The sequence below is a fragment of the Aquarana catesbeiana genome, linkage group LG08, assembly GCF_042186555.1.
Source record: "Aquarana catesbeiana isolate 2022-GZ linkage group LG08, ASM4218655v1, whole genome shotgun sequence".
In the NCBI taxonomy this organism is placed as follows: Eukaryota; Metazoa; Chordata; class Amphibia; order Anura; family Ranidae; genus Aquarana; species Aquarana catesbeiana.
The window spans coordinates 139,489,461-139,505,971 of NC_133331.1; the positions used below are offsets into that span (position 1 = coordinate 139,489,461).

At 40.4% G+C, this 16,511-nt stretch overlaps 1 protein-coding gene across 5 annotated transcripts in view; it reads left to right on the forward strand.

Annotated features, from left to right (window-relative positions):
• BLOC1S2 (biogenesis of lysosomal organelles complex 1 subunit 2) overlaps nt 1–13,489 on the forward strand; it is a 39,102-nt gene extending 25,613 nt beyond the window's left edge. For all 5 annotated transcript variants that reach the window (XM_073596455.1, XM_073596454.1, XM_073596457.1 and 2 more), the window contains exons 4-6: nt 4,193–4,312; nt 7,163–7,267; nt 13,311–13,489. In XM_073596455.1, coding sequence (XP_073452556.1) covers nt 4,193–4,312; nt 7,163–7,267; nt 13,311–13,342 — 257 coding nt within the window. In that variant the 3' untranslated portion in view covers nt 13,343–13,489. The remainder of the gene's footprint in view (nt 1–4,192; nt 4,313–7,162; nt 7,268–13,310) is intronic.
• Nucleotides 13,490–16,511: the final 3,022 nt, after the last annotated feature.

Sequence of the window (16,511 nt, forward strand, 5' to 3'; positions counted from 1 at the left end):
ACTACTTGAAAAGTCCTACCAAGATGGAACTGCTAAGGGTTAAGGAAGTTTTGCTGCCTTGGCGATACTCCCACCACAGACCATTTACAATGTGGTGTAATGTGGCTTTAGAAAAGATCATTCAAATTTAAATCGCTTTTCAAATAGTGTAAAAAAAAAAAAAAAAAAAACATTCTCTGTCAAAAGAGCGCTAGATGTTAGACCCCTTTTCACACAGGGGTGCTTTTCATGTGTTTTAGCGCTAAAAATAGCGCCTGAAAAGCGTCTCTCATGCCTCCCAAGTGTGGAAGCCCGAGTGCGGTGCGCTTGCAGGATGGGGAAAAAAAGTCCTGCAAGCAACATCTTTGGGGCGGCGCGGGAGCGGTGTATATGCCCTGCCTATTGAAATGAATGGGCAGAGCTGCTGAAGCTCCTGCAAAGCGATTCGGCAGCGCCGCAACACGGGCGCTTTTAACTTTCTTCGGCCTCTAGCGGGGGTTAAATGTGCCCCGCTAGGGCTGAAAAGTGCCGCTATAACAGCAGTAAAGCGTCACTAAACTATTGGTGCTTTACCGATAACGCCGGCACCGCCCTAGTGGGAAAGTACCTTTAGACATCTGATTCTTGGAGACTGTCTTTAGCCTAGTACACACGATCAGAAAATCGTACAAAAAATACCGCTTCCAAGGCGATCATACGATAATCTGATCATTAGTACACAGCTTTGGTCCGAAATTATCCGAAGGAACAAACCTGATTTAATCAGTACATCATTGTTTAATCAGTACAGTTTTCAACCAAAAATACAATACAAATACACATTACATCACTTCCAAATTTTTTTATTTTGTCATATGAGAATTTTCATACTTTAGTAACCTATTTATTTTCGATATGGAGACTGGCATGGAGAAAAAAACGGACGATTATTAATAATAATAATTTATTATTATTATTATTATCTCATCGCATGTACTAGGCTTTAGTCCTTCTCCAGATAGATGAGATTTGGAGTATGATTGAGACTCATTAATACTAGTAACCCAGCAGCCCTGCTCTTTGGGATTCTTTCTCACAGGATAGGATAGTGGTTAAAAAAGTGCTTTCCTAGACACAGAATGAGATGCATTGGAAGCGCTCAGACATGGCTGAATAATGTTGTCCCTGGTAATGACATGTATTTAGTTGTCTTGTGTAGTTTTGTAAAGGGACTAAATCACATTCTCATTTTGATTAAATGCTGTCCCCTAGAAGTTTGGCACATATTTCATGCATAATATGCAATAATAAAAAGATGCAATCTCAAGTGAAATTGCTGTCCCCTTTAATGCATGTGTCAAGCCCATAGTGCTGCTTTGCCATGAGTGAGCTAATAGGTTTGGTAAGAAAATGTATCCTAGCACTTTCTCCCCCACGTTGCTAGGGCTAATTTAGACAGGAGCCAATTAAACTACAAGCATGTCTATTTTTTATGGGAGGACACTGGATTACCAAAAGAAAACACAGGGAGAGCATGCAGACTCACCCAGTCCTGGATGTGAATTGAACCGAGGACCCCAGTGCTGGAAGGCAGTAGTGCTAATCGCTAAGCCACTGTCCTGCAAGATAATGATTCCATGAACATTTACTTCTCAATGGTAACATTTCAGATAACATAGGGGTTGATTTACTAAGGCCTGATTCACACCTATGCATTTTTAGTGCTTTTTGCATTTTGCAGATTTGCACTACAGAACGTGTTCCATAGCTAACCATGTTTAATAGACTGTAGTGCAAATCTGCAAAATGCAAAAAGCATTAAAAATGCATAGGTGTGAATCAGGCCTAAAACTGGAGAGTGCAAATCCGGTGCAGCTCTGCATAGAAACCAATCAGCTTCCAGGATTTTTTTGTCAAAGCTTAATTGAGCAAGCTGAAGCTGATATCGCTACCATGCACAGCTGCACTAGATTTTGCACTCTCCAGTTTTAGTAAATCAACCCATAGGCTCACAGGCACATCCTGACTCTAAACAAAATGGAGTGTTTGTTTAGGCCGTGAGAGTGTGTACTTTGATTGCTTCTGCTGAATGAAAAAAAAAGTGCCTACTAGTAGTCTTTTATGTGTATATACATTTATTTTTTTTTTTAATGATCCTGTACTGTGCAAGGCAAAAGGTTCACGTAATTGCTGCCCTTCCTTTTGGACACCTGATGTTCTATTAAAATTTTGAGAGCAAAAACACATTGCGTGTAAACTTCAAGTTAGATCCCACACAGGACTGTGGACACTCCCTGTCCCTGTGAATTCACTGGGGGCCTTAGTGACCAGCACTGTACCTGCACTGTTACATGGCAGAAACATAAATGAGGCACATGCTAATCAATCCCCAAACTACCAGGTTCACTCCTTTCAGCTGAATAGAGTATTTGCAGTTGGGAAAGACAATGTTATTGCAAACCATTGGTGTTGGCCTGCATGGGCAAAGCTCTGGTTTGCTATAAACGAAGGCCCTTTTCACACGGGGTGGACTCCTTAAAACGAATCTGACTGCTCAGTGGGGGATTTGTCTGCTGATCCTTGCTATGCAGGTGGATGAGAGGTCTGTGTCTGCTGATGCATAGCGGACACATACACAGCCCACTGTTCTCTATAGGGGGGGTTGGCTGGAAAAGGACTGTCTGTTTCCATCCGACTTTCATCCGATCTGATCTGCTAGACAGATGGGGAACAGATCCCTATACATCTGTTTTTGGTAGACCGGATCGTATGCAGACAGGTAAACAGACACATGTCTGTTTACATCTGCCTCCCCATAGAGAACAATGCATAGTCCAGTCGGGTCCACCTGAAAAAAGGACTGGCAGTCCCGATTAGTCCACTCTTGTGAAAGGAGCCTAAAGTGACTCTGGAATTAAAAAAATGTAGGCCTTCTAAGAAAATAGTTTTGAATATATAGAATAAGCACACCATGTAGCCAAACTGCTTTAGCAAAAAGTTTGTATTGGGCATCTACAGTGCCTTGCAAAAGTATTCACCCCCCTTGGCATTTTTTGTTTTGTTGCCTCACAAACTGGAATTAACATGGATTGTTTGAGGATTTGCTTCATTTAATGTACCGCATTGCGTAAAAAGGCTGTTTAATCCTGTCTTCTCTGATCCTCCCCTTCTTCCACTGTCCCCAATCCATCTCCTGAAAAGACAGAGTCTTTGGATTTACTGCACATGCTCAGTTTGGTGTGTATTGCTGGAGAAGTTTTTTTTTTTTTTTCTTGGGAGAGTGCATATGATCAGCACAGGGCCAATCGGCACTGTCCAGAGAGAGGGTCAGGGGTCCTGTAGCCTCAAAGGATAGTCAGAGTGGAATGAAAACACCTTCTACAAGCTTTAACCAATCTCTCTACCTCTCCCTCTTTCTCCCTGTCCCTGTCAGTAAACTGCCCCCACAGTTAGAAACGCCTCCCTAGGACACACTTAACACCTTGATCGCCCCCTAGTGTTAACCCCTCCCCTGCCAGTGACATTTATGCAGTAATCAGTGCCTTTTTATAGCACTGATCCCTGTATAAATGTCAATGGTCCCAAAAAAGTGTCAAAAGTGTCCGATCTGTCTGCCGCAATGTCGGAGTCCCGCTAAAAATCGCTGATCATCGCCATTACTAGTAAGAAAAAAAATTATAATAAAAATGCCATAAATATATCCTCTATTTTGTAGACGCTATAACTTTTGCGCAAATCAGTCTATATATACGCTTATTGCGAATATTTATCTATTTTTTTTATACGTAGAAGAATACATATTGGCCTAAAGTGATGAAGATATATATAATATTTTTTTTTTTTTTTTTTTTTTTTTTGCTTGTTTATAGGGCAAAAATTAAAAACCGAAGAGGTGATCAAATATCACCAAAAGAAAGCTCTATTTTTGTGTGAAACAATTTTGTTTGGATACAGCGTCGCACGACCACGCAATTGACAGTTAAAGAGACGCAGTGCTGTATCGCAAAAAATGGTCTGGTCAGGAAGTGGTTAAGTAAGGGATGTGTATGGATTATGTTTGGAAAATTAGGATATTGTTTAGTGTCATTTTAACTTTTTCAGTCCAACAATAAGGTTGCTTTAACTTTCAAGTTAAAGTTGCTTTAACTTTCCACCATGATTCATCACATCAACATGATTCATTGTTTAAGGTGCCATGACCCAACTTATTTAATACATAGAAATCATCTTTCAGCCACCAGTGAAGACTACAAACTTCTTGAGAATATGAATAAGCTCACATGTCTGAAGTATATGGAGATGAAGGACATTGCTGCAAATATCAGCAGGAATCTCAAGGATCTGAACAAAAAATGTAAGTACACTTCCAAATACGACAAACCAGACTCTTACCTAAGTGAGAAAGGTAAATTGTGTTGTGATGAATAAAAAGGTAATTACACAGGTGCTGCAACCGACCCACATGTAGAAGCTGGTGGATATTTGCCTGTTTCATCAGATTCGGTGACCCGTCCTATTTTGTAACGAAAGTGACGTTCCGTCGTGGCCATCTTGCTACACCCTGCACTCGGCCTCAGTAAGGATACAGTGAGAAGGCGGCAAGCAGACATCTTTTTTACACCCACCGGAGTCTCGCATTTCACACTGTTATTTTTAACAGTAAACTCAGCTTATATATTAAAATACATTTTAAAATCCGTCTGACTGTTTTGATGTTGAATTTTAAAAGCAGCGGCAAGCCTGTTGATGTCACAGGTTTGCTAATCTGACAGAACACCGTTACTTTTAAAATTCAACATCAAAACAGTCAGACGGATTTCAAAATACTGTATTTCAATATATAAGCTCATTTTACTGTTAAAAATAAGTGTGAAATGCAAGACTCCGATGGGTGTAAAAGAGATGTTGCCGCCTTCTTACTGTATCCTGAGTGCAGGGTGTTGCAAGATGGGCGTGACAGAATGTCACTTCCGTCACAAAATCTGACGGGTTGCCTAATCTGAAGAAACATCTGCTGTGGTATTGGCAGTCAGAAAGCATTCTTCAATTGCATTGAGATATACTATAGATAGCTGCTTAGCTCTATAAATGGAGCACTTAGTTGAAAAGTAAGGCCGGCCATGGTGAACTGGCCGAGATTTGATCCGTGTATGGCCGGTCTAATGCAAGCGTAAGATGGTTCACCCAAGAAACATCTTCAAAAGCTGTGCTAAAAATGCTAATTTAGTTTTGTTTCTATAATGTAAAGGACTACAAATACACTATTTAAAATATTTATTTATGTTTTTTACATATTTAAAGAAGTTTAGGATTTGTAAAAAAAAAAACACACATACGCCCCTCTATGCTGCAGCATCGATGTGATGCTGCAGCTGTCCCCTGTTAGCTCTAAGCCTGAGAACTGAGCGATCACATGACTGCCGATCGCTCAATTCTCGGTCTGCCCAGAGTGGAGAGCAGTGACTCTTAGTCACTGCTCACCGCGCTGCTCCTCTAGCGCTCACTGGAGCGCTGGGCTGAGGAGGGAGGCGGGCACAGCTGGTCAATCAGGTGGATACGTGGATCCCGACACTATTGTCAGGATCCTTCTAGAGCCTGGAGCAGCTTGGCTACATCAGCTGATAGTGGGCAATAGCCAGGTGTCAGTCGACTCTGGGTCACAGGAGTGCAAAAGTAAATATGGCCGAAAAACTTTAAAATGCTGATTTTCTCTCACTTTACCATATGTGTATTTTTTTCTTTCTCAATTCATTTTTAATTTTGATCAGAATTACAATCATTCCCATTTTTTTTTTTTTTTTTTGCCTGCGCAGTAATAGAAGAAATCTGAAAAAATGTTTCATATACCTCACATGTCACAACCGATCAAAACTTTTCCAACCAGTTTTCGTTTTTTATTTTCTTTTCTACCTCGAGAAAATCAACTAAAAGGCATTACCGAACACATAGATATGAGTGGAATATCAAATCAGTTAATCTTTCTCTTAAAAAGCATCAGTGTGCCACCTTGGTTATGTTGTTTTTTGTTGAAATATATATAATGTATAAAATCAAATACTTTATTAGAGTGCATTCTATGCTGTACTGCGAAGCAACACATGTATATACCTCAATACAATATATTCACTCAAATAAATGACATTCACTCAGTGGTATGATGACTAATGTGCAACGCAGAGCAAGATGTTTCCTATGCCATCACATTATGCATGATGCTTCTTTGCCCCATAAGCATTATGTGGCCCCTAAGACACAACCAAAATACCTAGCAGCAATGTCAGACATGCAGTGCCTGAGTTGGACCCCTGCTCCACACATCCTACATGGCGCCACAACAAAACCACACAATCCTTCAATAAGCCTCAAGTATGATAAGGGTGGGGAGGGAGGGATAAGGGAGGGGGAAAGAGTTTACAAGCCTCAAGCTTTATTGAAATACAAACGCTCAAAAGGGAGAGTTGGGAAAGGGAAACATTTTCTCAGACATCCTCTTCAAGCCTAGTACACACTACTACTTTTTTTTTTTTTTCATTCAACCCAGCAGGGCTGAACGAAAAACAAACTGACAGCCAAGATGGAGCCGCTGAACTAACCGTTGTTAGTACAGCGATCTCCCCTGCTGTGCTATTGTGTTCTGACAGGGGGTGGCCCCCCGCCAGAACACTCCGGTCAGTGCTCTGAGCCATTGGCTGAGAACGCTGATCGGGAGCCGATCGGCAGACCTTTTTTTGTCATGCCCCATTGACAGAAGATGGCCAAACAGCTGGCTTCTGTCGAACCAACTGCCGTACACACAGGCCAAATGTCGTCCGGTTTCTTTTGAACCGGCCAATGCCGCCTGACATTCGACCTGTGTGTACTAAGCTTTAAAGTCCATAAGGATTTATTCTTTGAGTAAACTGTTGACAGCCCTCAATGGACATCCTCTTCATCTGGTAAATGGGGGGGCTTTCTTGAATGCGGCAATCTTAACATCACCCACCAGGCACCATCAACATCCTCTTGTGCAAAAGCATTACAATATAGTCCCTCTGTTATTGTATTTGACTTGGTGAAATCTGTATGTGTATATTCTCCCATTCATGTGACTACACAGCTTTATAAAGCGTGATTTCTTTTTGTTTTTTAGTGACAAATCCTGTTCAGCTGCCTTTTTATTTGTTGTCTTGTCCCATTAATTTATAGTTTTCACCTTGTTTTACAGATGCAAGCCTTCAGCCATACCTTGAACAGATAAACCAGATAGAAGAACAAGTAGCATCTTTGGAAAATGCAGCTTATAAGCTTGATGCATATTCAAAACGATTAGGTATAATGTAGAAGACAACTAACTCAACTAGAAGTGGGCATTTTTGGGGATTCTTTATAATGAGTCCAATTTATTTAAATCTTGTTGTGGAAGATTATTTACACCAGTTGGTTCCCTTAAAAATAAGTTGTTGATACTACTGACTGGAAAAAGGAATTCTCTTGAGAGCAAGATAGGAAAAGTAAGGCTTATGCTGGGAATAAAGTATAGTACAATGTGCAAAGTACAGTGGATAACTTATTCTGACAAAACGTGCCTACTCTGTCAACACACAGATATACAAAAAACAGATCCTATCAAATACAAATACACAAGTAATGCTAGAAGAAAAGGATATTGCCTCCTGTGTGCTCCTTTTTTTTAAAGTGTATGTATAGCAAAAACATTTCTTTTTTACTTTTGGATAGAGCAGTGAAGGGTTAAAACCTCTGTTTGTTAATTTTTTGCTGCCACTGTCCCGTTAAGGACGTTTTACCTTTACTTTTTGTCCTCGGTACTTAACAGGAAGCAAGAGGAAATCTCTTTTAAAGTGAAGATAATTCATTAGAAGATTTAGACTCATCTGATGTTCTCTAATGGAGCACCCATCACTTTTTTTTTTTTTTTTAATAATCAATAATTGTTATTGAAAATTATTAGGTAACAAAACCAAATTGTCATTAACTTTAGTCAATAATAATAGGAATAGTTGCAGTAATACAAAATGTGTATTTATATAACACTTGATATCCTGGTCCACCTACCCCTAATGGGTTAAAATTGTAGGCATGGATTGGTCATCAAGTTGGTTAGATATTTGCGTCCATGTAAACTTAAAACGTAAATTAAGAAGGCAAAAAAGTAAAAGGAGAATAGGTCCAGGATAATAATCTACATCAAAAATAAACTCCATATATGAATTCAGGTCAGACTTAGGGATAAAGTTACACTCCTTTAGATAATTGAATGCTCTAGGATGAAATAACCAATATTTCCTTTTTTTTTTTTTTTTTTTTTTTTTTTTTTTTTATGCAACGGTGGAGTCGTTTTTATAACTAGTGTTAGTTCATACTGTGCTTAAATATTTAGTCTGGCTATGGCAGTTAATAAATTGGGTGTGTCAATGGATTTCTTGCTGCTATCACCCCCACCCATCACTTTTTCTCTCTCTGACGATGGTCATTAGATTAAAGTCAGAAGGTGTCACGTACACTTTAACCACTGAAACTCCGGAAGATTTACCCTCCTTCATGACCAGGCCATTTTTTTGCCGTACGGCACTGTTACTTTAATTTACCATTGCGCGGTCATGCAACACAGTACCCAAATCTATCTATCTATCTATCTATCTATCTATCTATCTATCTATCTATCATAAAAGACCGACATTTAAAAAAAAAAAACATATCCAATGAAAAAAAAATTAAAAATGAAATTTCTTCATAAATTTAGGCCAATATGTATTCTGCTACATATTTTTAGTAAAACAATCCAATTTTTTTTTATACTAGTAATGGCGGCGATCAGCGACTTATAGCCGGACTGCAATATTGAAGCAGACTGTCTGATACTTTGTGGGAATCACTGACACTAAAACGGTGATCAGTGCTAAAAATATGCACTGTCACTGTACCAATGACACTGGCAGGGAAGTGTTTAATACCTCTTGGGCGATCAAATGTGTGCCTAGCCAGTGTTTTTGTGTACTATGTGTGCTGTTTTTACTAAGGGATCTGATGGATTTTATTCCCTGCATTGCAGTGAAAAAAAATCCCCATCAGATCCCCGCTGACAGAATAGAGCTCTGCCTTGTTTACATAGGCAGAACTTCCTTCCAGCGGGGGGAACACAATGATTATTACTAGCATCTATAGCCACTGGCAATAATCTAATGCGATAAATCTGACTTGCTGATTGTATCCAAGTCGATCGATCAAGATTCAAACCATCTATGGCCAGTTTAACCCATCCCCCCTTATTGTCCTCAGTCACGGGGTATCCAGTTGCAGCTTCTTGATTGAAATTGCTGGCTTATAGGGCTGTCATTGTGATCCTGGATTCACTATGTAGTGAATCACTGGACTGGAAAAAGCATGCAGGTAGAAAAGTGTGAATTCTCTTCCTGCGAGTATTTTCCAGGTCAGTGACTCACTAGATGCAAAACCAGAATGAGGATGACAGACACAGACCCTAAGGGCAACAAGCCAGTAAGGGCAGCATATTTTTGACTTTACAGTTTTTCCTTAAAGTGTTTGTTAACCCAAAAAAAAAATTAAATCCTGTTCTCTTAACGCATGTTATACAGCACAGTGCTTGTGCTGTGTAATTGGGCCCCTGTTTCACCTGAAATACCTTGCTGATCCTGCCAGTTTCTACCATCCCCTCTCTGTGTTGACTCCGATCTATCAGGGCTGCTGAGCCCTGACACCGGAGTCATCAGTACGTGTCTTCCCTCAATCGCAGCCTGCTCTCCTGTGTCTGTGTCTCCCTCTGTCCACCCCCCCTCCGAGTGTCGGCTCCCCCGATCCTCCCTTCCTGCTCTAAAAAAAATGAGTCTTTATTTTCTATAGTTCCCTCTGATATAGAACACTAAGCTCCGCAGTGCATGTCATTTATAAAAATATGCAATATAATAGCTTACTTCAATAGCTCACGTGACTGCCCTCCGGTCTCCTCCCCTCCTCTCCTCTGCTCGGCTGACGTTAGCGGGGGTTTCCCGGCACCTCTCCCTGCAGCTATCACATCTGGAGAGGAGACCAGCGGCCATTCGGCTGAGCGTCGAGCGGCACTCTGAAGTGAGCTATTATACCTCATATTTTTATAAATGACATGCACTGCGGAGCTTACTGTTATATATCAGAGGGAACTATAGAAACATTTTTTTTTTACCTTAACAAACACTTTAAGCTAGGGAAGATATTTCCTTTAAGTTTAGGTGACAAAGTTAGATCAGGCTGAAACAAAGGGTACTATTATTAGTAATGCAAAAGAGAAAAATCTTGCGAGCTACCCAACGTTCACCAAATAAAAATTGTGTGTGAAAAAGATTATATCTGTCTTTATTGCATGGAATGTTGATGTATGCACATTTTTTTTAATTTATCTGTTGATTTACAGTGGGGACGGAAAGTATTCAGACCCCCTTACATTTTTCACTCTTTGTTATATTGCAGCCATTTCCTAAAATCATTTTAAGTTCATTTTTTTTCCTCATTAATGTACACACAGCACCCCATATTGACAGAAAAACACAGAATTGTTTACATTTTTGCAGATTTATTAAAAAAGAAAAACTGAAATATCACATGGTCCTAAGTATTCAGACCCTTTGCTCAGTATTTAGTAGAAGCACCTTTTTGATCTAATACAGCCATGAGTCTTTTTGGGAAAGACGCAACAAGTTTTTCACACCTGGATTTGGGGATACTCTGGCATTCCTCCTTGAAGATCCTCTCCAGTTCTGTCAGGTTGGATGGTAAAAGTTGGTGGACAGCCATTTTTCGGTCTCTCCAGAGATGCTCAATTGGGTTCAAGTCAAGGCTCTGGCTGGGCCATTCAAGAACAGTCACGGAGTTGTTGTGAAGCCACTCCTTCGTTATTTTAGTTGTGTGCTTAGAGTCATTGTCTTGTTGGAAGGTAAACCTTCGGCCCAGTCTGAGGTCCTGAGCACTCTGGAGAAGGTTTTCGTCCAGGCTATCCCTGTACTTGGCCACATTCATCTTTCCCTCGATTGCAACCAGTCGTCCTGTCCCTGCAGCTAAAAAACACCCCTACAGCATGATGCTGCCACCACCATGTTTCACTGTTGGGACTATATTGGACAGGTGATGAGCAGTGCCTGGTTTTCTCCACACACCACCGCTTAGAATTAAGGCCAAAAAGTTCTATCTTGCTCTCATCAGACTAAAGAATCTTATTTCTCACCATCTTGGAGTCCTTCAGGTGTTTTTTTAGCAAACTCCATGCAGGCTTTCATATGTCTTGCACTGAGAGGCCACCCTGCCATAAAGCCCGACTGGTGGAGGGCTGCAGTGATGGTTGACTTTCTACAACTTTCTCCAATCTCCCGACTACATCTCTGGAGCTCAGCCACAGTGATCTTTGGGTTCTTCTTTACCTCTCTCACCAAGGCTCTTCTCCCCCGATAGCTCAGTTTGGCCGGGCAGCCAGCTCTAGGAAGGGTTCTGGTCGTCCCAAACGTCTTCCATTTAAGGATTATGGAGGCCACTGTGCTCTTAGGAACCTTAAGTGCAGCAGAAATTTTTTTGTAACCTTGGCCAGATCTGTGCCTTGCTACAATGCTGTCTCTGAGCTCTTCAGGCAGTTCCTTTGACCTCATGGTTCTCATTTGCACTGTGAGCTGTAAAGTCTTATATAGACAGGTGTGTGGCTTTCCTAATCCAGTCCAATCAGTATAATCAAACACAGCTGAACTCAAATGAAGGTGTAGTACCATCTCAAGGATGATCAGATTAAATGGACAACACCTGAGTTAAATATATGAGTGTCACAGCAAAGGGTCTGAATACTTAGGACCATGTGATATTTCAGTTTTTCTTTCTTAATAAATCTGCAAAAATGTCAACAATTCTGTGTTTTTCTGTCAATATGGGGTGCTGTGTGTACATTAATGAGGAAAAAAAATGAACTTAAAAGATTTTAGCAAATGGCTGCAATATAACAAAGAGTGAAAAATGTAATGGGGTCTGAATACTTTCCGTCCCCACTGTATCTACTATTTATTAGTGTTATTTGTTTGAGTTAGGATTAGGCTAGAACAAATGTATTCTATTTAAATTCACTACTCCGTAGATGTGGTAGCTGCATTCGTTTTTCTTCTTCTTCTTTTTTTCTTCTTCTTTTTTTATTTATTTATTTTTTTGTTCAGGCTTTTTAACCTTTTTTTTTTTAACCTGGTGATCCAAATAGTAACACGCTTCCTGTCCAAGGGTGGCTATGCTTGCTCATTGTACCATCTCCGAATGGCAGCATTGTTATCCTAGGGCAGGAGGCATGTTATGACTATATACAAGTACATTCGGGGTACTTTGTCGCAGTAAGTGGGCTTAGCACTATATGACCATATAGTGTGACCAAACCCCCGTATTTTTTGAATATGTTCAGGTGTTCAGGTGTTTTTAACTAGCCCTGCAGGAAATGTCATTCTTGTATGTGTGCGCTGTAAAATATTTTGTAATGTTATGACTATAGACTATAGAAAACCTCCCCATTTAATCTTCTCCATGACAGTGTAAGATGTCTAGCCCACGGAGGAGAACTTGGCAGGGCTGATAACATTTTCCGATATACTAATGTAGCATGCCCATGCAGACCAAAAGAGAGCAGTTAAGAAGTGTATCATTAGGTTTGACATACACTAATGTAGAAGCCCCCACATTCTTTAGGCTGGGTTCACACTGTTGCGAATTGGATGCGGGTTCCCCCGCATCCAATTCGCAATAGCAGTAGGTTTTGACCAGCTCTCTATGGAGCCGGTTCACATATCTCCGAAGCGGCTCCGGTGGGAATTTGCACAGGGGTCCTGTGCGTCTTTTGGTCGGTTTCAGGTCCAAATTTGGCCAAAAATTCGAGCTGAAATCGGACCTGAAACGGTGAACAGGGATGCACCGGACCCCTGCTGTGAGTCACATGCAAAGATAGTGTAAACCCAGCCTGAATGTTTCATAAACCCTGCAAAAAGCAGAGAAGTGTTTATAGCAGATACTAATCTGGTACTAAGAGCATAGCACATTTTGAATATCTAGCATGTAGCTAGTCTTTCACATGTTTGGCTAGTATATTACTGATAGATAAGATATCAGGCACATAATATGAGTGGTTTCAGGACTGCGTCATCTGATTAGTGCTAAAAATCACCCAGGAAGATTTAGATGAATATGTGTACAGTATCTGTATTCAACTGATTTTATTGCACAATTGTGATTGTTCATCTATTGCAGTTGCCAATGGGAACTGTGGGAAAATCGGCTTTGTGCGCACCTTTGTAAATCTACCCCAGAGCATTTATTACTTGATCATCAATGTATCTTTCTTTTTCCTGCAGAAGCAAAGTTCAAAAAACTAGAAAAGCGGTGAAGATGTATTCAGAAGGCAGTGCTTGTCACTTCAAAAATCCTAAGGCCAAAGGATAATATCATATTGTAACATTTGTTTCATTATCTATCATGTACTTTAAAATGCTTTTTACTAGAAAACTATTAAATTTAGGCATTAACAAAATAACAGAGTGAATGTCTTCTAATTCTGGGTAAATTAGCCTTAGCTTGTTTTCTATTATGAAACTGGTAAATTTAAAGTAAACCTTTTGTCAGACTAAACCCTCTAAATTGCACATATGACTAAAGGCGGGTACACACTTTAAGAAAATCGGGTGAACGATCAGCCAGTTTTCTTTGATCCTTCCCAAAAAAGTCGGAAATGAGGAGAGAAATAATGTACGACAAAGGGTTTTTTTTATTTTTTTTGATGTTTCTAATCATGCTCAGCATTTCGTATCTGATATTTCTTGTACGAAAACAGTACACATTAAACAAAAATCGTTTTGTTCACATATGAGAAAAATGCAGGATTTTGTCCCTTCGGAAATTTTTGTTTGCAAATTCAGAATCGTATGTCGAAAGCTGTGTAAACACTATACGAATATCGAACGATCGTGCCCCGTACTGAATTTTGCTTCAGATTTTTCCATAATGTGTACCTGTAGGTGCACACATATATTGGCAAATACTTTGCAGAGTGCACATTGCAAGTTGTGCTTAAACCCACCCGCTTCCAAAATGCACATCTCCTTGATACTGTTCACCATAGTGAGCAAAGTGAGATGCAGGAAGGAGGCGCCCTGTGCTTGATGTAAGGTACTAGAACTGGCATTTGCATAACAGAGCAAGGATCCCAGGGAACTGTGAAAGATCTGAAATTACATAAAGATCTTTACCCAGGATATAACCAATATGGCCAAATATATACAGTAGTTGCATCGGTTTAAATTAAACATGAAAGTTAAGCTAGGAGCATATGGACGTCTTTTAACATGCCTCTCTTTGCAGTCTTGTTTTTACAACAAATTGTACAAGTACACTGCAAAAATTAAACAAGTAAAGACAGACCCCTGTTATTATTGAACTGATGCAAATCTAATGCGATGCGAAATTCATAGATTCCATATATACAAAAGCCTGTGATAGTGATAACTTAACTGTTGCAAAAATGAACTAGAACTAGACTGGGGTGCGAGTCCCTATGTACCAAAAGGCCACTTAACTAAAACGTAACCTTTATTACAATAGGTCATAAAAGGTATATAAATGACCATAACAGGTATACCTATAGGGTGAGGTCAATGCCACTATATATGAAAAAACGTTCGTATATAGTGCACTAAAGATGAATGGACAGGAGAGAGCGGCTCCTCTCCATTCATAAATTGAAGCATCGTAAACACAGTTTACAATGCTCAGTTATGAATGGATAGTCAGTAATCACTGACTCTGTGCATGTAACTAATGTCTGCCTTTATTTTGTTAAGCTCTGCGCAAACTGTTGGCGCTATATAAATCCTGTATAATAATAATAATAATTCAGAAAAGGAAGGATCCGGTAAATTACATATTTACCGGCTCCTTCTTCCGCTCTCCATCCTGACAGATCTGGGGCAGGGGAGACCAGAGGAGGACACAGAGTGGGAGCGGAGGAGGACGAGGAGGGGGAGCGGAGGAGGACACGGAGGGGGAGCGGAGGAGGACACGGAGGGGGAGCGGAGGAGGACACGAAGCGAGAGCGGAGGAGGACACGGAGGGGGAGCGGAGGAGGACACGGGACAGTCGGGGACGATCGGTGCAGCGGTGGGGGGAGTTACAAACACCAATTTCCCTGTATAGATTTCAATAAAGCAGCTGAAAGCCGCGGTAGGGAGAGGAGGAGACGCGGCTGTCAGCTGCTTTACTAAAATCTATACAGGGAGATCAGTGCTTGTAACGGCCCCCACCACCGCACCTGACTTCCCAGGAATCAGATTAGGCATCAGAGCATTTGCACGAGTACAAGTACTCGTGCAAATGCTTGGTATCGGTGCAACCCTAATCAACACCAACTGGTATAACGAAATTGGGGTACATCTGTCTCTCCTCCCATCTATTGGCCACATTAAATGTTAAATCCTTAACAGAAAAAGAGAAAGTATACTAGTAAATGCTGTCTTAATCTGTCTTCTGCCCTATGAAATTATCTATCTCTCGGATATGTAATACGCATACACTCATCCATGTGGACACAAATAACCACTGACGTATGGGTCCCGTATATCACCATTTCCGCAAAAAAGTTTCTCTATTAATCAAGACTGCGTTGACACAAGGCATATCTCACCCCACACAAAAAGGAAAAAGTGGGGTGGGGGAGAACACATCGGGATGAAGTCAGAAGGTGCTCCCAAAGTCAAATCACAAAATCAAATTCATAGATTTGCATTTTATCTGAAAATACATTGTTTTCTATGATGGTCATTCACATAGATGCGGTGTGATTTTAATCCGGTTGAAAAAAGGGTCCTGTGTGGGTGCTATCCCCAGTCCCCGCATTAAATTCGCACCTGTCAGAACACAAATCGCACTGTGAAATCACATCAATTTGAGCCGCATCAGTGTGAACTGAGCCTTAAAAAATGTGGGAGAAATCTCTGTGGCAGTTATTTCTCTCCAGGGCCCAACATTTTGCAGCCACTAAAGATGTTTTCATTTGGATTTCCCCTCTTTCATATCTGCCTTATTCCCCCTTTATCCCAATTAGCGATTGCTGATCTCCAGAAAGCCAGACTCCAGTAACAAAGTGAAGCTAGTTTCAGAGTGGCACACAGGGTTTTCTGGATGATAAATCTATGGACAGATAACTTGTGGTGCCTGCTTTAAGAAAGGGATTTTACAGTATACTGTACATTATGATATATTATGAGTTCAGAGATCTTTTGACTCATTCTAAAGCTGCAAATCTTACATTTCACATCTGCCATCAAACTATGCAGAAGCACATAAAAGCTAAAATTTCTAACAGATTTTGAATGCAAATATGTAGTTTGACGTATTTTATTGTAGTTAAACCTGTACTTCAATTAAAAAGCAGCCTTTCAAGAACAAAAAAGAAAATATGTGTGCCGTAGGCACGACTTAACACGGGTCAAAGTTTGTTTGACTGGTTTTAATGGAATTTTTCCTTATTGGTTATTACCTGTCTGATCACATGATCATGCAAG